This window comes from Pantherophis guttatus, chromosome 7 (genome assembly GCF_059756535.1).
Source record: "Pantherophis guttatus breed Tessera chromosome 7, ASM5975653v1, whole genome shotgun sequence".
Classification (NCBI taxonomy): Eukaryota; Metazoa; Chordata; class Lepidosauria; order Squamata; family Colubridae; genus Pantherophis; species Pantherophis guttatus.
In genome coordinates this window covers 93,645,777-93,659,518 of record NC_142069.1, presented here as the reverse complement: position 1 = coordinate 93,659,518, position 13,742 = coordinate 93,645,777, and the positions used below count along the sequence as shown (strand labels likewise).

The window sequence follows — 13,742 nt, the reverse complement described above, 5'->3', positions numbered from 1 at the left end:
TCCCAACCAGAGGGAGAGGGAGAGGGAGAGAGACTGCCACTCATCTACATAATACATAATTTATCTTCTGAGCAATGTTTTCACTTTTTCTTCCCAATGTGTTCCTAATAATAGTTGTACGTTGCATTATACCTCATATCTTCTTTGATTATCTGCAAATGACAATTTAGAGAGGGATTTCAATTTAAACAGTTATTAATGGGGCATCAAGCACAGTTTCCTAAGTTACAGAAAGATAAAGATCTGAAGATTATATATTCAGAAAAACAGAAATTCTGGTTTTCACAGCATATGCATAAAGAGAGAGGACTGGGATTATTCATGATGCTGTGTCTGTTATCTGGCAAAAAGAGATGTTCAGATTCAGGTGGCTGTCTAGATTTTTCCAGATCAGATCTGGAAGATGTAATATAGGTACATACAGTGGGGCAAAAAAATATTTAGTCAGCCACCAATTGTGCAAATTCTTCCACTTAAAAAGATGAGAAAGGCCTTTAATTGTCATCATAGGTAGACCTCAACTATGAGAGACAAAATGAGAAAACAAATCCAGACAATCACATTGTCTGATTTGGAAAGAATTTATTTGCAAATTATGGTGGAAAATAAGTATCTGGTCACCTACAAACAAGCAAGATTTCTGGCTCTCATAGACCTGTAACTTCTTCTTTAAGAGGCTCCTCTGTCCTCCACTCATTACCTGCATTAATGGCACCTGTTTGAACTTGTTATCAGTATAAAAGACACCTGTCCACAACTTCAAACAGTCACACTCCAACTCCACTATGGTGAAGACCAAAGAGCTGTTGAAGGATACCAGAAACAAAATTGTAGACCTGCACCAGGCTGGGAAGACTGAATCTGCAATAGGCAAGCAGCTTGGTGTGAAGAAATCAACTGTGGGAGCAATAATTAGAAAATGGAAGACACATAAGACCACTGATAATCTCCCTCGATCTGGGGCTCCACGCCGTGGGGTCAAAATGATCACAAGAATGGTGAGCAAAAATCCCAGAACCACATGGGGGGACCTAGTGAATGACCTGCAGAGAGCTGGGACCAACGTAACAAAGGCTACCATCAGTAACACATTACACCGCCAGGGACTCAGATCTTGCAGTGCCAGACGTGTCCCTCTGCTTAAGCCAGTACATGTCCGGGCCCATCTGAAGTTTGCTAGAGAGCATTTGGATGATCCAGAAGAGGATTGGGAGAATGTCATATGGTCAGATGAAACCAAAGTAGAACTGTTTGGTAGAAACACAACTCTTTTGTGTTTGGAGGAGAGAGAATGCTGAGTTGCATCCAAAGAACACCATACCTACTGTGAAGCATGGGGGTGGCAACATCATGCTTTGGGGCTGTTTCTCTGCAAAGGGACCAGGACGACTGATCTGTGTACAGGACAGAATGAATGGGGCCATATATTGTGAGATTTTGAGTTCAAACCTCCTTCTATCAGCAAGGGCATTGAATATGAAACCTGGCTGGGTCTTTCAGCATGACAATGATCCCAAACACACCGCCCGGGCAATGAAGGAGTGGCTTCGTAAGAAGCATTTCAAGGTCCTGGAGTGGCCTAGCCAGTCTCCAGATCTCAACCCCATAGAAAACCTTTGGAGGGAGTTGAAAGTCCGTGTTGCCCAGCAACAGCCCCAAAACATCACTGCTCTAGAGATCTGCATGGAGGAATGGGCCAACATACCAGCAACAGTGTGTGCCAACCTTGTGAAGACTTACAGAAAACGTTTGACCTCTGTCATTGCCAACAAAAGATATATAACAAAGTATTGAGATGAACTTTTGATATTGACCAAATACTTATTTTCCACCATAATTTGCAAATAAATTCTTTCCAAATCAGACAATGTGATTGTCTGGATTTGTTTTCTCATTTTGTCTCTCATAGTTGAGGTCTACCTATGATGACAATTACAGGCCTCTCTCATCTTTTTAAGTGGGAGAACTTGCACAATTGGTGGCTGACTAAATACTTTTTTGCCCCACTGTATGAACCAGTCAGCTAAAAACTGAGAAACCCATTTTCATGGTCACCAATAATTTGTCACTGGATTCCATTCCCTAACACTTTTGAAGCTTCAAATAACACAGCCATTTGCACTAAAGTAAATTGACAGGAATTACAAAGAACCTGCGAGGTGCCAACTGTAAAAAACCCCCTCCCTTTTGATAACTCTTATCTGAACTGTGCAGCTTTCTAAAGCATCTCTGGCTTTATGAGCCTTGAGACTCAGGGGCAGAAATATCTCTGACTTCATTACTGGCGTAAAAATAAAGGAGGAATGAATTTATTACATAAAAAGGAATCTAGTTCTCCAGGATTCAAGGACCCACACCCACCCCGGCAGAGAGGAAGGGAGAAAGAGGGAATTTTTATTAGCTATAATAAAAATTTAATCACTAGATCAATTATGCTGAAATGCAATCATTTCATAATGCTAACTCACACAGTCAAGCGATTAGAAAGGATTGCAAATTTATTTCTGGTTTTGAAATAGAGCTGAATCTGAGGCATGCATCATTGCTGCTGCACTTTTTTATTTGTACACTGACAACGCTCTCCCAGCTCTAAAGGGACTTTGGAGACCATTTAAACTATCCTGCTGCCCACCATGGAAGCATCCCGGCAGAAGCCCAACAACTCAGGACCTCCTGAGGTAATTTAGGTTCTAAATCATCTCTATTTTTCAAAGGCTCTTACCAACACATTTTTAAAAAAACAATGTCCATCCAAAATCTAATTCCTTTTCTCCTTGTCCTGTGTCCTGGAACAACTTTAGACAAATGAGTTTTATCATCTGAAAAGAATCCAGAGTATGGAACGATTCTGAATAACTCTACTCCACATTCTAGATGACGGCCATTCAGGTACTTGAATTCTTAAGTCACGTTTCTCTGCGGTCTTCTTTCCTAAGCTAAATCCATCCAACATTTCCAATTCTTTCGCGTATATTTGCCCTTCCAGGCTTATTCCTTTCCTCTGGACATTGTCTTCTTCATCAGTGTCCTTCCTAAAATGCATTGCCCAGAAACGGGTGCAATAGTCTGAGTTCAGTCATAAACTCAGAATTTAATAAAATCCACCATATGCAGAAAAAAAGAGCATCTTTCACATTTTTCTTTTCCAGTAATGTTAATTAGCATCAAATAAAAATATAATTTGCATTTTTATATATTTATGGTATGCAGTAGAGAAACATTCACCTCTAGAAGAATCTTCTTCAACCTGGCTGGGATTTAAGGTTGTACACTTAATATTGTACATACGAAGCACATCCTTTTGAAAAGGGCTCCCCATAGTCCTCGCAAATCTCTGGTAAATTGGGCTCTAGGATAGATTATGAAGTCACCCCCACAAAAAAAAAAAAATGTCCATGGAGCAAAAAGGAATTGAGCTCAATCTGAAGGAGACATTACATTTTAAATTTCCAATCTTAGTTTCAATTTGAAAAGAATTAGTGGATTATCTCTTTTTAATGAGACTCAAAAGATCCAAACATTAATTAAGGGGAGAGGGGTTCCTATGACATTTTGGTACCTGAGAAGGCACCCATCCTTCCTCCAGATACAACATGACACAATTGTTTGGTCCATGTGAGCTTTTGAAGCAGAAGCTAGGTCTCACCATCTTCTTACATCTGGGAGGCGGTTCTGTAAAATGGTTAGTTTTAGGCAGGAACAACTGCACAAGGTTTTCTGAAATTAGATTTATTTTTTAAATTAGAGGATTTCTTATCCTGGAGAATTTAACAGTTGCTCCATAATGTAGGAGGCAATCAAACAGATGCTTGCTTATTGGAGATCATTTGGCACTACTGGAATCAAGAGAGGAGTTTTGTCTGAGGTTGAGGCAGTTCTGGAAGAGCCTGCTGAAGATGTGAGAGACGGGATAGTTCAAACTTTGACAAATGTTTTGGAATGGGAAGAAGGAGGGTCTGCACGGCGGGCAGGGGGTTTCACAAGAGGGCAGCCATGGCTGTGCAGTTGAACATGCCACACATAGAAGAAACCATACAGTTGCAGCCATCTTCTTGAAGCTTTCCAAATTCATCTCGATAGATAAATAAATAAAATAAATAAAATAAATAAATAAAAAATATATAAATAAAACAGTTGCCTTAAGCTCAGATAGGAAATCTGCCGAAAGGGGAAGTTAGCCTGCCAGTGACTTAGCCACTACGGCAGGCACGAGGAGCTGAGGGGCCGGGAGGTAGAGCACCAGGAGCTCCTGCCAATGGAAGACAGATTCCCAAGGGGATTCCTAAGGGGATCCACACACTAAGCAGAATCGGTTCAGCTGTTCCATGAAGATGACCCGGTGGGATTGGAGCCAACGACAAAAGGCGCAGGTTCCCTCAGTTAGCGGCGTGGCTAAGTTTTGAAGTTGGGGTTCGTGTTATGAAGGAATGATTTTGTGGTCCCCAGACTCTGCGGCCTCCTAAAACAGCTTGGCTCGAGGGGTTGGGGTGGGGTTGGGTCAGTTGCTAAAACCAAAACAGCTCTTTACTTGCAGAAGCTGCTGATTTGCCTTCCAGGTTCTATATTTAGATCAGCTACAAACGCCGCTGTCTTTGTGAGACTTTTTTTCTTCCATAATTAATTAATTGCAATAACTGTTTTCTTCCTGCAATGCTCCTAAAATAAATTAGCACCTCTTTCTGACCTAGAAGCATTTTCAGTTACAAAAGAGGTAAAATGATTTACAGTAAATCTTGCTATTTGAAAGAAGAAAAGAAAAGAAAAGCTACTGTACTTTTAATTTGTAACATTTCTTCTAGTTTTTATAATCGAAAAATATGAATGTATAATCACACGCTGGTTGTAGCATTCGTTCTCTCTCTGTGTTAGCATGCCTGAGAGTGGAATTCTTAACCCTGAGCAACGATTAGTGAAGCAGTTTTTATAACTCTAGCAGAAAGGAGATTTATTCCTTTGAAACCCATTCAAGACATTAGTATCTGGCTAACTGCGTTTCCCTTGGAAGAGAGTCTAACGCCTTGTACTCCATGCTGCACTCCTAGAACAAAGTGACCTCAAAGTGGCCATTGGACACAGAGCAGGCAGAGTCCCTAAGTACCTCCACTGCGTTGTTCTCCTGTGCTACAGGAGAGTGCTATCTGGACCTCAAACCTCAGATGCCGCAGCGTGTATCTTTGCAATTTTAGTTTGTACTTCAGGAACCAGAGACCCAAGCCTGGTCGCATGGGCTTGGGAAGAGCTAGAGCCTTTCCAGAGGAGACAATGCGACGTGAGGCACATCTGCAGAACAATCCCAGGGTCAGAAAGAGGGAGATCGGGTTGGACATGGCAAATCAGGAAGCAGATACTGAAGTCAGGGGGTCGAAGTGGAAGAAAGTGTTGGCGCAGCAGTTAACAGTTGATGCTAGAAGAAATGCCAGGCCAGCAGGTCTGAGATGCTGAGAAATAATTCATGGCTGGAGTCATTCTCATCAACAGGTGGACCTTTGAATGGCCCAACCCAGCAATGCTTATTTAATTGAGGATTTTCATATAGTCACTTAACATCATTAGTGCAGCCTGCCTATTTTTAGCTTATACGGATATTTAAAATGCATATTAGGAATATTACTTCATTAAAACAGTCAATTCAGTTTAAAATATTGACACCCCAATCCAATGATTCAAATTAATGTGAGAAAAAGTATTTCTAAATCACTCAATTGGTTAGGAGACCGCTGTTGTGACACCAGGTTTAATGTGACTCACTAATGAAGTTTGGAAAGTCCATTCATCCGAATCCAATCTCCAATTCAGAGGTCCGTGCCTGCACAGAGTGCATGGAGGGTGCGCCTTCTTGCTGCCAGGTGTGTGTGTGTGTGTATGTGTGTGTGTTTAACAGTAGGCCCCTTCCTCCCAGCGTAGATGCTGATCTCAGCCTTTTGAAAGAAAAATGCACCTTGGCTGTAGTTGAGAAGCAGATAGAAATAATATCAAGTATGGCAATAAATTGCAGACACTCGCTAACCTTTTACCAATATTAACCATTCCAACAGGCATTCTGCTTAGTACAAATTTTCTACATGTATGAGAAGGACTTTATGGTAAGAACAGACCTAGAAGGGACAAAACACAGAAATGATAGAACTGGCAAGACTTTCTCTTTAATAAACCTATCACATTCACATACATGGCTAATTTTGAATCTTGTTTTGTAGGCCTGTATCCTTATATTCTTGAGTTATTAAATGATCCTCACAGGATGAACCTGGGATCATCCATTATCCTTCTTGGTACAAGGGCCTGGAAGCCATCAGTGAAATAATTGGACTCAGTTCAGGAAAAAATTACAGTAATATTTTGCACCTGCTAATGTGTTCATTGCAAGAAAGACACCTTCTCATTGCTTCTGCAGATATGCGCCGCTGCACTGCTCAAATAGTTTTGCTTTTCGTTTGTTTTTCAGCTTTTATTTATGGTTATCTTTTTCCTGCTCATCGCTCCTCCCATGCCCTCACATATGCAAACCAAGCAAGAATTAGAAACATGCTTTTCAGAAGTGAAAACTGAAAAATTTCTAGAATTTAGAACGAGGCTTTAGGATATGCTACATGAAAATCAATTATAGTTATGTTTGAAATTAAAAAAAAACCCCAAATGATACAATTTACTGTTGCTTTGCTTATCAAAACATCAGCAATCTGAACTCACTTAAATACCCCCAAATACAGTAAAATATACAGTGCAAGCATGTCCATGATTAATTGGACTAAATGCTGAATATGAAGATTGTCAGATTGTCTTTCAATTGAAGCTTGATTCATAATGATACAATTAAAATTCAACAATTAAGTAGTTTTTTTTTTAAAAAAAATGCATCTAAATAGACATCAAGTATATAACTTACTAAAAGCATTTTAGCTCATTTCCAGTCTCAACATCCCCTTTCATTGGGTCCAAACACCACAAAGGTCTCCTGAATGGATTTATTTTGGGGGAGGGGCTGGACGCTATTATGGGTTCTCCCCCATCAGGAGTCAGCCTGGGTGTGCCTGGGAACTCGGTAATGCTCTGATTTGATACGTGCCTTTTTTTCTTGTGGATTGGCATACTTCCACTTAGATGGAGTCATTTTCAGCTTTTTTCTCTTCTTATCAGTGCACCAGACTTTTTCGCAATATTCCTCCACTCTCTGAAAATTGCTGTAGCCTATGAGTTGCAGGAACTCCTTGTACCAGGGCTTCGATCCGTGGGAGATGCTGCTCTGGGCAGGGCAGGGCATTTTCTGAGCCAGCTCTTCTTCATAGTCCTTGCTGAACATGTAATCTACACGTTCCTCTTCCACCACTTCCAGGGTGATTTTTCTCACCGTGTGGACGATGCTGTGCTCCACTGTCTGGCAAAAATAAGTCCCAGCATCCATCCGGTGCAGTCTTAAAAACAACAGGCCAATGTCCATTTTAAGGATCCTCTCATCAGCCTTCACCTGCGTGCGGGTCAAAGAGGAAACTCTTTCATCCATAAGAAGGTTAAAAAAAAATAGACTGATGCAACTAAGATTGACTAGCAGTAAATGATTACATTCCTGATACAATTGCAGACTTGTATAACTGAATTAGGTTTAGAGGAAGAGTCTAATAAATGTATCAGTAAAATTTAGACAATTTTGAATAAAATTCAGGGATGTTAAATTCAAATAACTTGAAGCACAATGTACCCCAAAGTTAAGTCTTTGAAGGCATCACTAGTTTTACTGATTTATTTGTAGTTTTTTTCCTGAATATCCTTTTGGTCTAGAAGCTGCCCTCAACATGGTGGTGGTGGTGGTGGGGGGAATTAACTTCCTTGTTTAAAGTAGGTGAGATCACAGCAGATCTGGGAGTCCACAGCACCCATTCTCCAGAAAGGCTGAGGACTTGAGTGACCTCCATTCCATTCAGAATGTTGCAGTTTAGGTTCGGTTAGCTATGTTGAACGATGCTAAAACTATTTGGGGAGGAATATTAGTGGAAGTGTGAAAGGCATAATCACAAACTCAGTGGGACTAATAGAATGCACGCAATGCTTCTTTCGTTAACAATATTTCATGAAATAGAAGCAGTGCTTGAGGGTGTGTGTGTGTGTGTGTGAACCTGATAAAACACTGAACGTAGTGAGGGGAGGCATAGAAGGAGTTAGGGGTGTGCAGAGGTTCCGTTTCAAAGGGCAAAATGGGATGGGCTTTCGTGGAAGAGCAGAGGAGCAGAACCTGTCAGGAACACCTGAAGCTGCTGAAACTCCCAGCAAGATCCCTCAGGAAGATTATTATTATTATTATTATTATTATTATTATTATTATTATTATTATTATTATTATTTTATTTTGTATACCGCCCTTCTCCCGAAGGACTCGGGGCGGTGAACAGCCAGCAGATAAAATACAGAAAATACAAAAATTAAAACAATATTAAAAACCAATTAAATTAATTTGGCCCACAGTTAAAACACCCCCATATTAAAAAACCCATAATTTAGCAATTTAAAATTAAAACAATTTAAAAAATATGGTCAGGTAAGCTTGATGAAACAAAAACGTCTTTAAGGCATGGCGGAAAGTGCGCAGATCCGGGATCCGCCGTATCTCCGGGGGCAACTCGTTCCAGAGGGTCAGTGCCCCCACAGAGAAGGCTCTCCCCCTAGGGGCCGCCAGCCGACATTGTTTGGCCGACAGAACCCTGAGGAGCCCCTCTCTGTGGGAGCGTACTGGTCGGTGGGAGGCTACTGGCGGCAGAAGGCGGTCTCGTAAATACCCAGGCCCTAAGCCATGGAGCGCTCTAAAGGTGGTAACCAATACCTTGAAGCGCACCTGGAAGACCACTGGGAGCCAGTGCAGCTCGCGCAGGAGAGGTGTTACATGGGAGTGTCGGGTCGCCCCCATCACCACCCGCGCGGCCGCATTCTGGACCAGTTGGAGCCTCCGGGTGTTCCTCAAGGGGAGCCCCATGTAGAGAGCATTACAAGGGGGACGTGACGAGGGCATGAGTGACCGTGCGTAAGGCATCCTGATCCAGAAAGGGATGCAACTGGTGGATCAGACGAACCTGATAAAAAGCCCCTCTGGCCACAGCCGTCATATGCTCTTCCAAAGACAGCCGTGTATCCAGTAGGACACCCAAGTTGCGAGCCCTCTCTGTGGGGGCCAACGACTCGCCCCCAAAAGTCAGCGATGGTACCAACTGACTATATCGGGATGCCGGAAGCCACAGCCACTCTGTCTTGGACGGGTTGAGCCTGAAGGGCATCATTGGGGTGGTCCGGGGTGGAGATGTACAGCTGAGTATCATCAGCGTACAGATGACACTTCACCCCGAAACCACGGATGATCTCACCCAGCAGCTTCACATAAATGTTGAACAGAAGGGGCGAGAGAACCGACCCTTGTGGCACCCCACACACAAGGCGCCTCGAGGTCGATCTCTGCTCCCGTCAACATGAACTGCGACCGGTCGGAGAGGAAGGAGGAGAACCACTGCAACACGGTGCCCCCTATCCCCAACCCCTCCAGTCGGCGCAGCAGGATACCATGGTCGATGGTATCAAAAGCCGCCGAAAGATCTAATAGGACCAGGACAGAGGAACAACCCTTGTCCCGAGCCCTCCAGAGATCATCCACCAATGGGACCAATGGCGTTTCCGTGCTGTGCCCAGGCCTGAAACCTGACTGGAACAAATCTAGATAAACTGTTTCCTTCAGGAACCGGGGAAACTGTCGCGCCACCACACTCTCAACAACCTTCGCCACTAAGCGAAGTTTGGAGACAGGACGATAATTTGCTAATACAGCCGGGTCCAGGGAAGGCTTCTTGAGGAGAGGCCTTACCACTGCCTCCTTCAAGGCGACGGGGAAGTTACCCTCACTCAGAGAAGCATTGATAATTCCCTGGAGCCAGCCTCATGTAACCTCCCGGGAGGCCAGTAGCAACCAGGAGGGATACGGGTCCAGTAAACATGTGGCCACGCTAAACCTGCCCAGAATCCTGTCCACGTCCTTGGGAGCCACAGGGTCAAACTCCTCCCAAATGACATTCTCAAGGCCCGCCTCCGTCACCCCGCCTGAAACTACCTAGTCAGAGTCCAATCCTTCCTGAATCTGAGCAATTTTATCATACAGATATTGCACAAAATCCTCAGCTCTTCCGTGTAAGGGATCGTCCCTTGCTCCCTGATGGAGTAGGGAGCGGGTCACCCTAAACAGGGTGGCTGGGCAATTATCTGGTGACGTGATAAGAGCAGATAAATACTCAGATTTTGCCACTTTTATCGCCACTAGGTAGGTCTTAATATGAGACTTTACCAGTGTCTGGTCGGATTCGGATCGGCTGGCCCTCCAACTGCTCTCTAGGTGTCTTTTCTGGCGCTTCATTTCCCTGAGCTCCTTGGAGAACCAGGGAGCTACACGGGATCAGCACCGGGTCAGAGGCCGCAAAGGCACGACGCGATCCAAGGCTCCGGCGGCCGCCCTATCCCAGGCGGCTACCAGGTCCTCGGTCGAATCGTGAGCCAGAACCTCAGGAAATGGCCCAAGCTCCCTCTGGAATCCATCCGGATCCATCAGGCGCCTGGGGCGGAACCACCTAACCGGTTCCGCCTCCCTGCGGCGGGGGGCAGCAGTACAAAAATCCAGTCGGAGGAGCGAATGATCAGACCATGACAAGGGTTCGATGACTACATCCCCTATATCTAGATCATTCAGCCACTGACCTGAGACAAAAATCAGGTCCAGAGTGTGTCCCCCTGTGTGCGTCGGGCCATGAACTACCTGGGTCAGGTCCATAGCTGGCATGCTATGGCCGACAGACGGCAGGTTAAAATCTCCCATAACCATAAGTCTGGGGGTATCCACCGCCACCCTGGCTATAACATCGAGTAGCTTGGGCAGGGCTGCTGCTATGTGGCAGGGAGCCAGGTACGCAGTCAGCAGGCCCATCTGAAGCCCACGACCCCACTTCACAAGGAGGGACTCACATCTGGATATCTGAGGAACAGTGGCCTCCCTCGGACTCAGATCTTCTTTAATAATAACCGCCACCTCACCACCCCTATCCTGAGCCCTCGGCCGATGGAACGCGCAGAAACCTGGTGGACACAGATGCCTGCTGACAGGCGCCTCCCTGCATCTTGCACCCCCGTACCCCAAATCACACATTGCCCTTGGACACCAGGCGGTCTGCACAGAAAAACCCCATGAAATCAAGAGCAGGGCCAGGGCAGTGGCAAATACCTCTTCCTTCCGGGCTTCATGAGCTCTCTGTACAAACCAGATCACTTTGGCTTGCAGGGTCCTGGGGACACATTCCAGGAGGGTGCTGTTGTGCTCTATGCCATACACCAGCCGCTCCTCCGCCTTGCCCGAGGCATCTCCTGCGGACGGGAGGAGACACCCATCAGCACCCAGGCCACTTGCACCCACCTCCTTTTTGGAGAGAGGAGAAAGAGAACACCCCCCCTCATCAGGAGTCAGTAAGCATTCAACAAGGAGGACCTTCCACATACACTCTGTTTTTGGGGCAGCCATGTATATTCTATACATGGTTTTTTATATATAAACAGTGAGCACATTCGCACAGCTACTTTGCCTACACACTTATCTCCTATTACAGAATAAACAGAAAATCCTATCAGCAGACACTGCCCTGCCCTCCCCCGCTCCGCACATAACGTCTGAGTTGGGGCAAGCCAGGTTACAATCTGTACAGCTCCTCCCGGCAGCAAGGTTAAGATGAGGCATTGCTTTTCCTTGCCTGAAATTGGAAGCCAAAGTAGGAAATATACCTCAATGACTGTAGGTGGTTCTAAGGTCCCCCCATTTCATCCCACCCGCCCAAAATGCTTCACGTGATCTTGATACCCTTCCTCTGCTGATGCAACCTAGGGCTGCCCTCAGCCTGTTGCAAACTTCCATCCCAACCATCTTTCCCACTTTCTTCTTAGGCACAGAAGGGAAATAATTACCTAGCAACTGCTGGCCGAAGCACTGCTGAGCTGCATTTCCATGACGGATATCTTGTCTACGGAAGCGTCTGAGCAAAATGAAAAACAAATGGCAATTTGCTTCCACGTGTTGTGAATTTGGAAAATGGATTAATTCAATTACCAGGGTACACCTGTTTCATGACCCCAGCCTTTGACCAGAAAGGGCGTCACTAGAGGATTGTCTAGTTCACCTCCATCGGTCAATCCAGGACTTCCCCGAGAAACAGTCATCTGGCCCCTAAGAGAGGACTCACCGTCCTTTGACAAAGGCTGATGGTTCCAAAAGGAAGCGGGCAGACGGTGCCCTCAAATGCAGAATTTTTGCCAGTTGCATGCCGTTTCACAGACCAGGTAAGATTCTTACCTTTTTGTCAGTGTTCCTGTGGGATAATATCTGGAACAGGAGATCCCATCCCAGGCACAGTAGGGATCTCTTGCCAGGCAGCAGTCGGCGCAGGCCGACCCATACATGTCACACTGGTGGAACTTCACCTGTGCAACGGCAGACTCAGACCCAACGTAGATTTGTTGCTGTAAGGAAAGCAAAACTCTCTTTAGCACATCTCCAGTGAATGCCGTATCTCCTTTGTCTTGACGACCCGTGGCTTCAAACGGAAAGCCCAGGAGAAGGCCTATTACGAACACAGGGTGAAAAAAAGCCACTTCCTACGTTGTTATGGCTGAAAGAACATGGATCAAGTTTGGTTTGGGCGACACATTTCCTGCACTTCCTGCTTCTGTAATGAGGCTGCAACGTTACTGCAGGTTATAATGAATTAAAACTTCATTTATGGCCTGTGGGCATTTTCTGCTTTGACGTTACATGGCAAAAGATAAATTATTATAAAATTCTGTAAAAATTATTGTAAATATTGACAAAATTTACTAAACAAGGTTGAGCTAGCGTTATTGAAAGGGGTCACCTATCTCTTCACTGCTCAGAGAAATAAAAATCAGAGTATCAACTGAATTTGGTATTAAATCGCTTAAGATGCCTTCAAATTTTCTGCTTCTTACCAGAACCATGCTTTATTTATCAATAGCTGCAGCAAGAGCTCATTTCACATTTTATGAATCAGGAAAAAGGGATCGGTTACCTAACAGTTGAAGGAAATTGGACACAGCTTGTATCAAGCAGTATATACACAGTCACACATGCATCTACTGTATGTGTATGCACACACACAAACACACACAGGGAGAGAGGCAAGTATATATCTGAACGCTTCTCTGGAAAGTAGAGCACAACTATACATTAATATTTAACATCCTAGACCACTCCCTGAAAATTCATTTTATAGGGTGTATTTTGTTGCACTGCAGTAGCAAAAGAGCTTTAAAGCAGTGCCTCTCCTGAAGCAGAAGGTAAACAAAGAGAGATAAGAAAGCAGCAAATCTGACCTTACAAAGGATAACATAGAAGAAGCCCTCAGTTTCACATAAATGCATTGAATTGAATATTATTTGACTGACTTAAACTGATATATAAACCAGTTATACATAAAAATACTATTACTAATAGGTGGGTGTTTCTAAGGTTTAGTTTTTGGTGCCTTTGAGTTAGTCTTGACCCCTTTCCAACTGCCTGGACACGTTCCTACAATTTTCTTGGCTGTAAATTTTTCCACACGCGGTTTACCTTTGCCTACTTTCTAGGGTTGAGCGAGACTGACTGGCCCAAGGTCACCCAGCTGGTTTGGCGCCTAAGGCGGGACTGGAACTTAGAGTCTTTGTGGAAAGATTATGGGCTG

General features: G+C 44.4%; 1 protein-coding gene across 2 annotated transcripts in view; it reads right to left on the bottom strand.

The window, feature by feature from the left end:
- The window catches only part of SEMA3E (semaphorin 3E), a 134,330-nt gene that overhangs the window by 23,191 nt on the left and 97,397 nt on the right, over positions 1 to 13,742 (bottom strand). Inside the window, exons 14-17 of one of the 2 annotated variants that reach the window (XM_034424862.3) lie at positions 12,356 to 12,522; positions 11,971 to 12,038; positions 11,240 to 11,379; positions 6,124 to 7,465 (exon numbers count right to left, since the gene is read on the bottom strand). In XM_034424862.3, the coding sequence (XP_034280753.1) occupies positions 7,010 to 7,465; positions 11,240 to 11,379; positions 11,971 to 12,038; positions 12,356 to 12,522 (831 nt within the window). In that variant the 3' untranslated portion in view covers positions 6,124 to 7,009. Of the gene's footprint in view, positions 1 to 6,123; positions 7,466 to 11,239; positions 11,380 to 11,970; positions 12,039 to 12,355; positions 12,523 to 13,742 lie in introns of those variants that run through there. The other variant, XM_034424863.3, reaches the window with a different exon arrangement.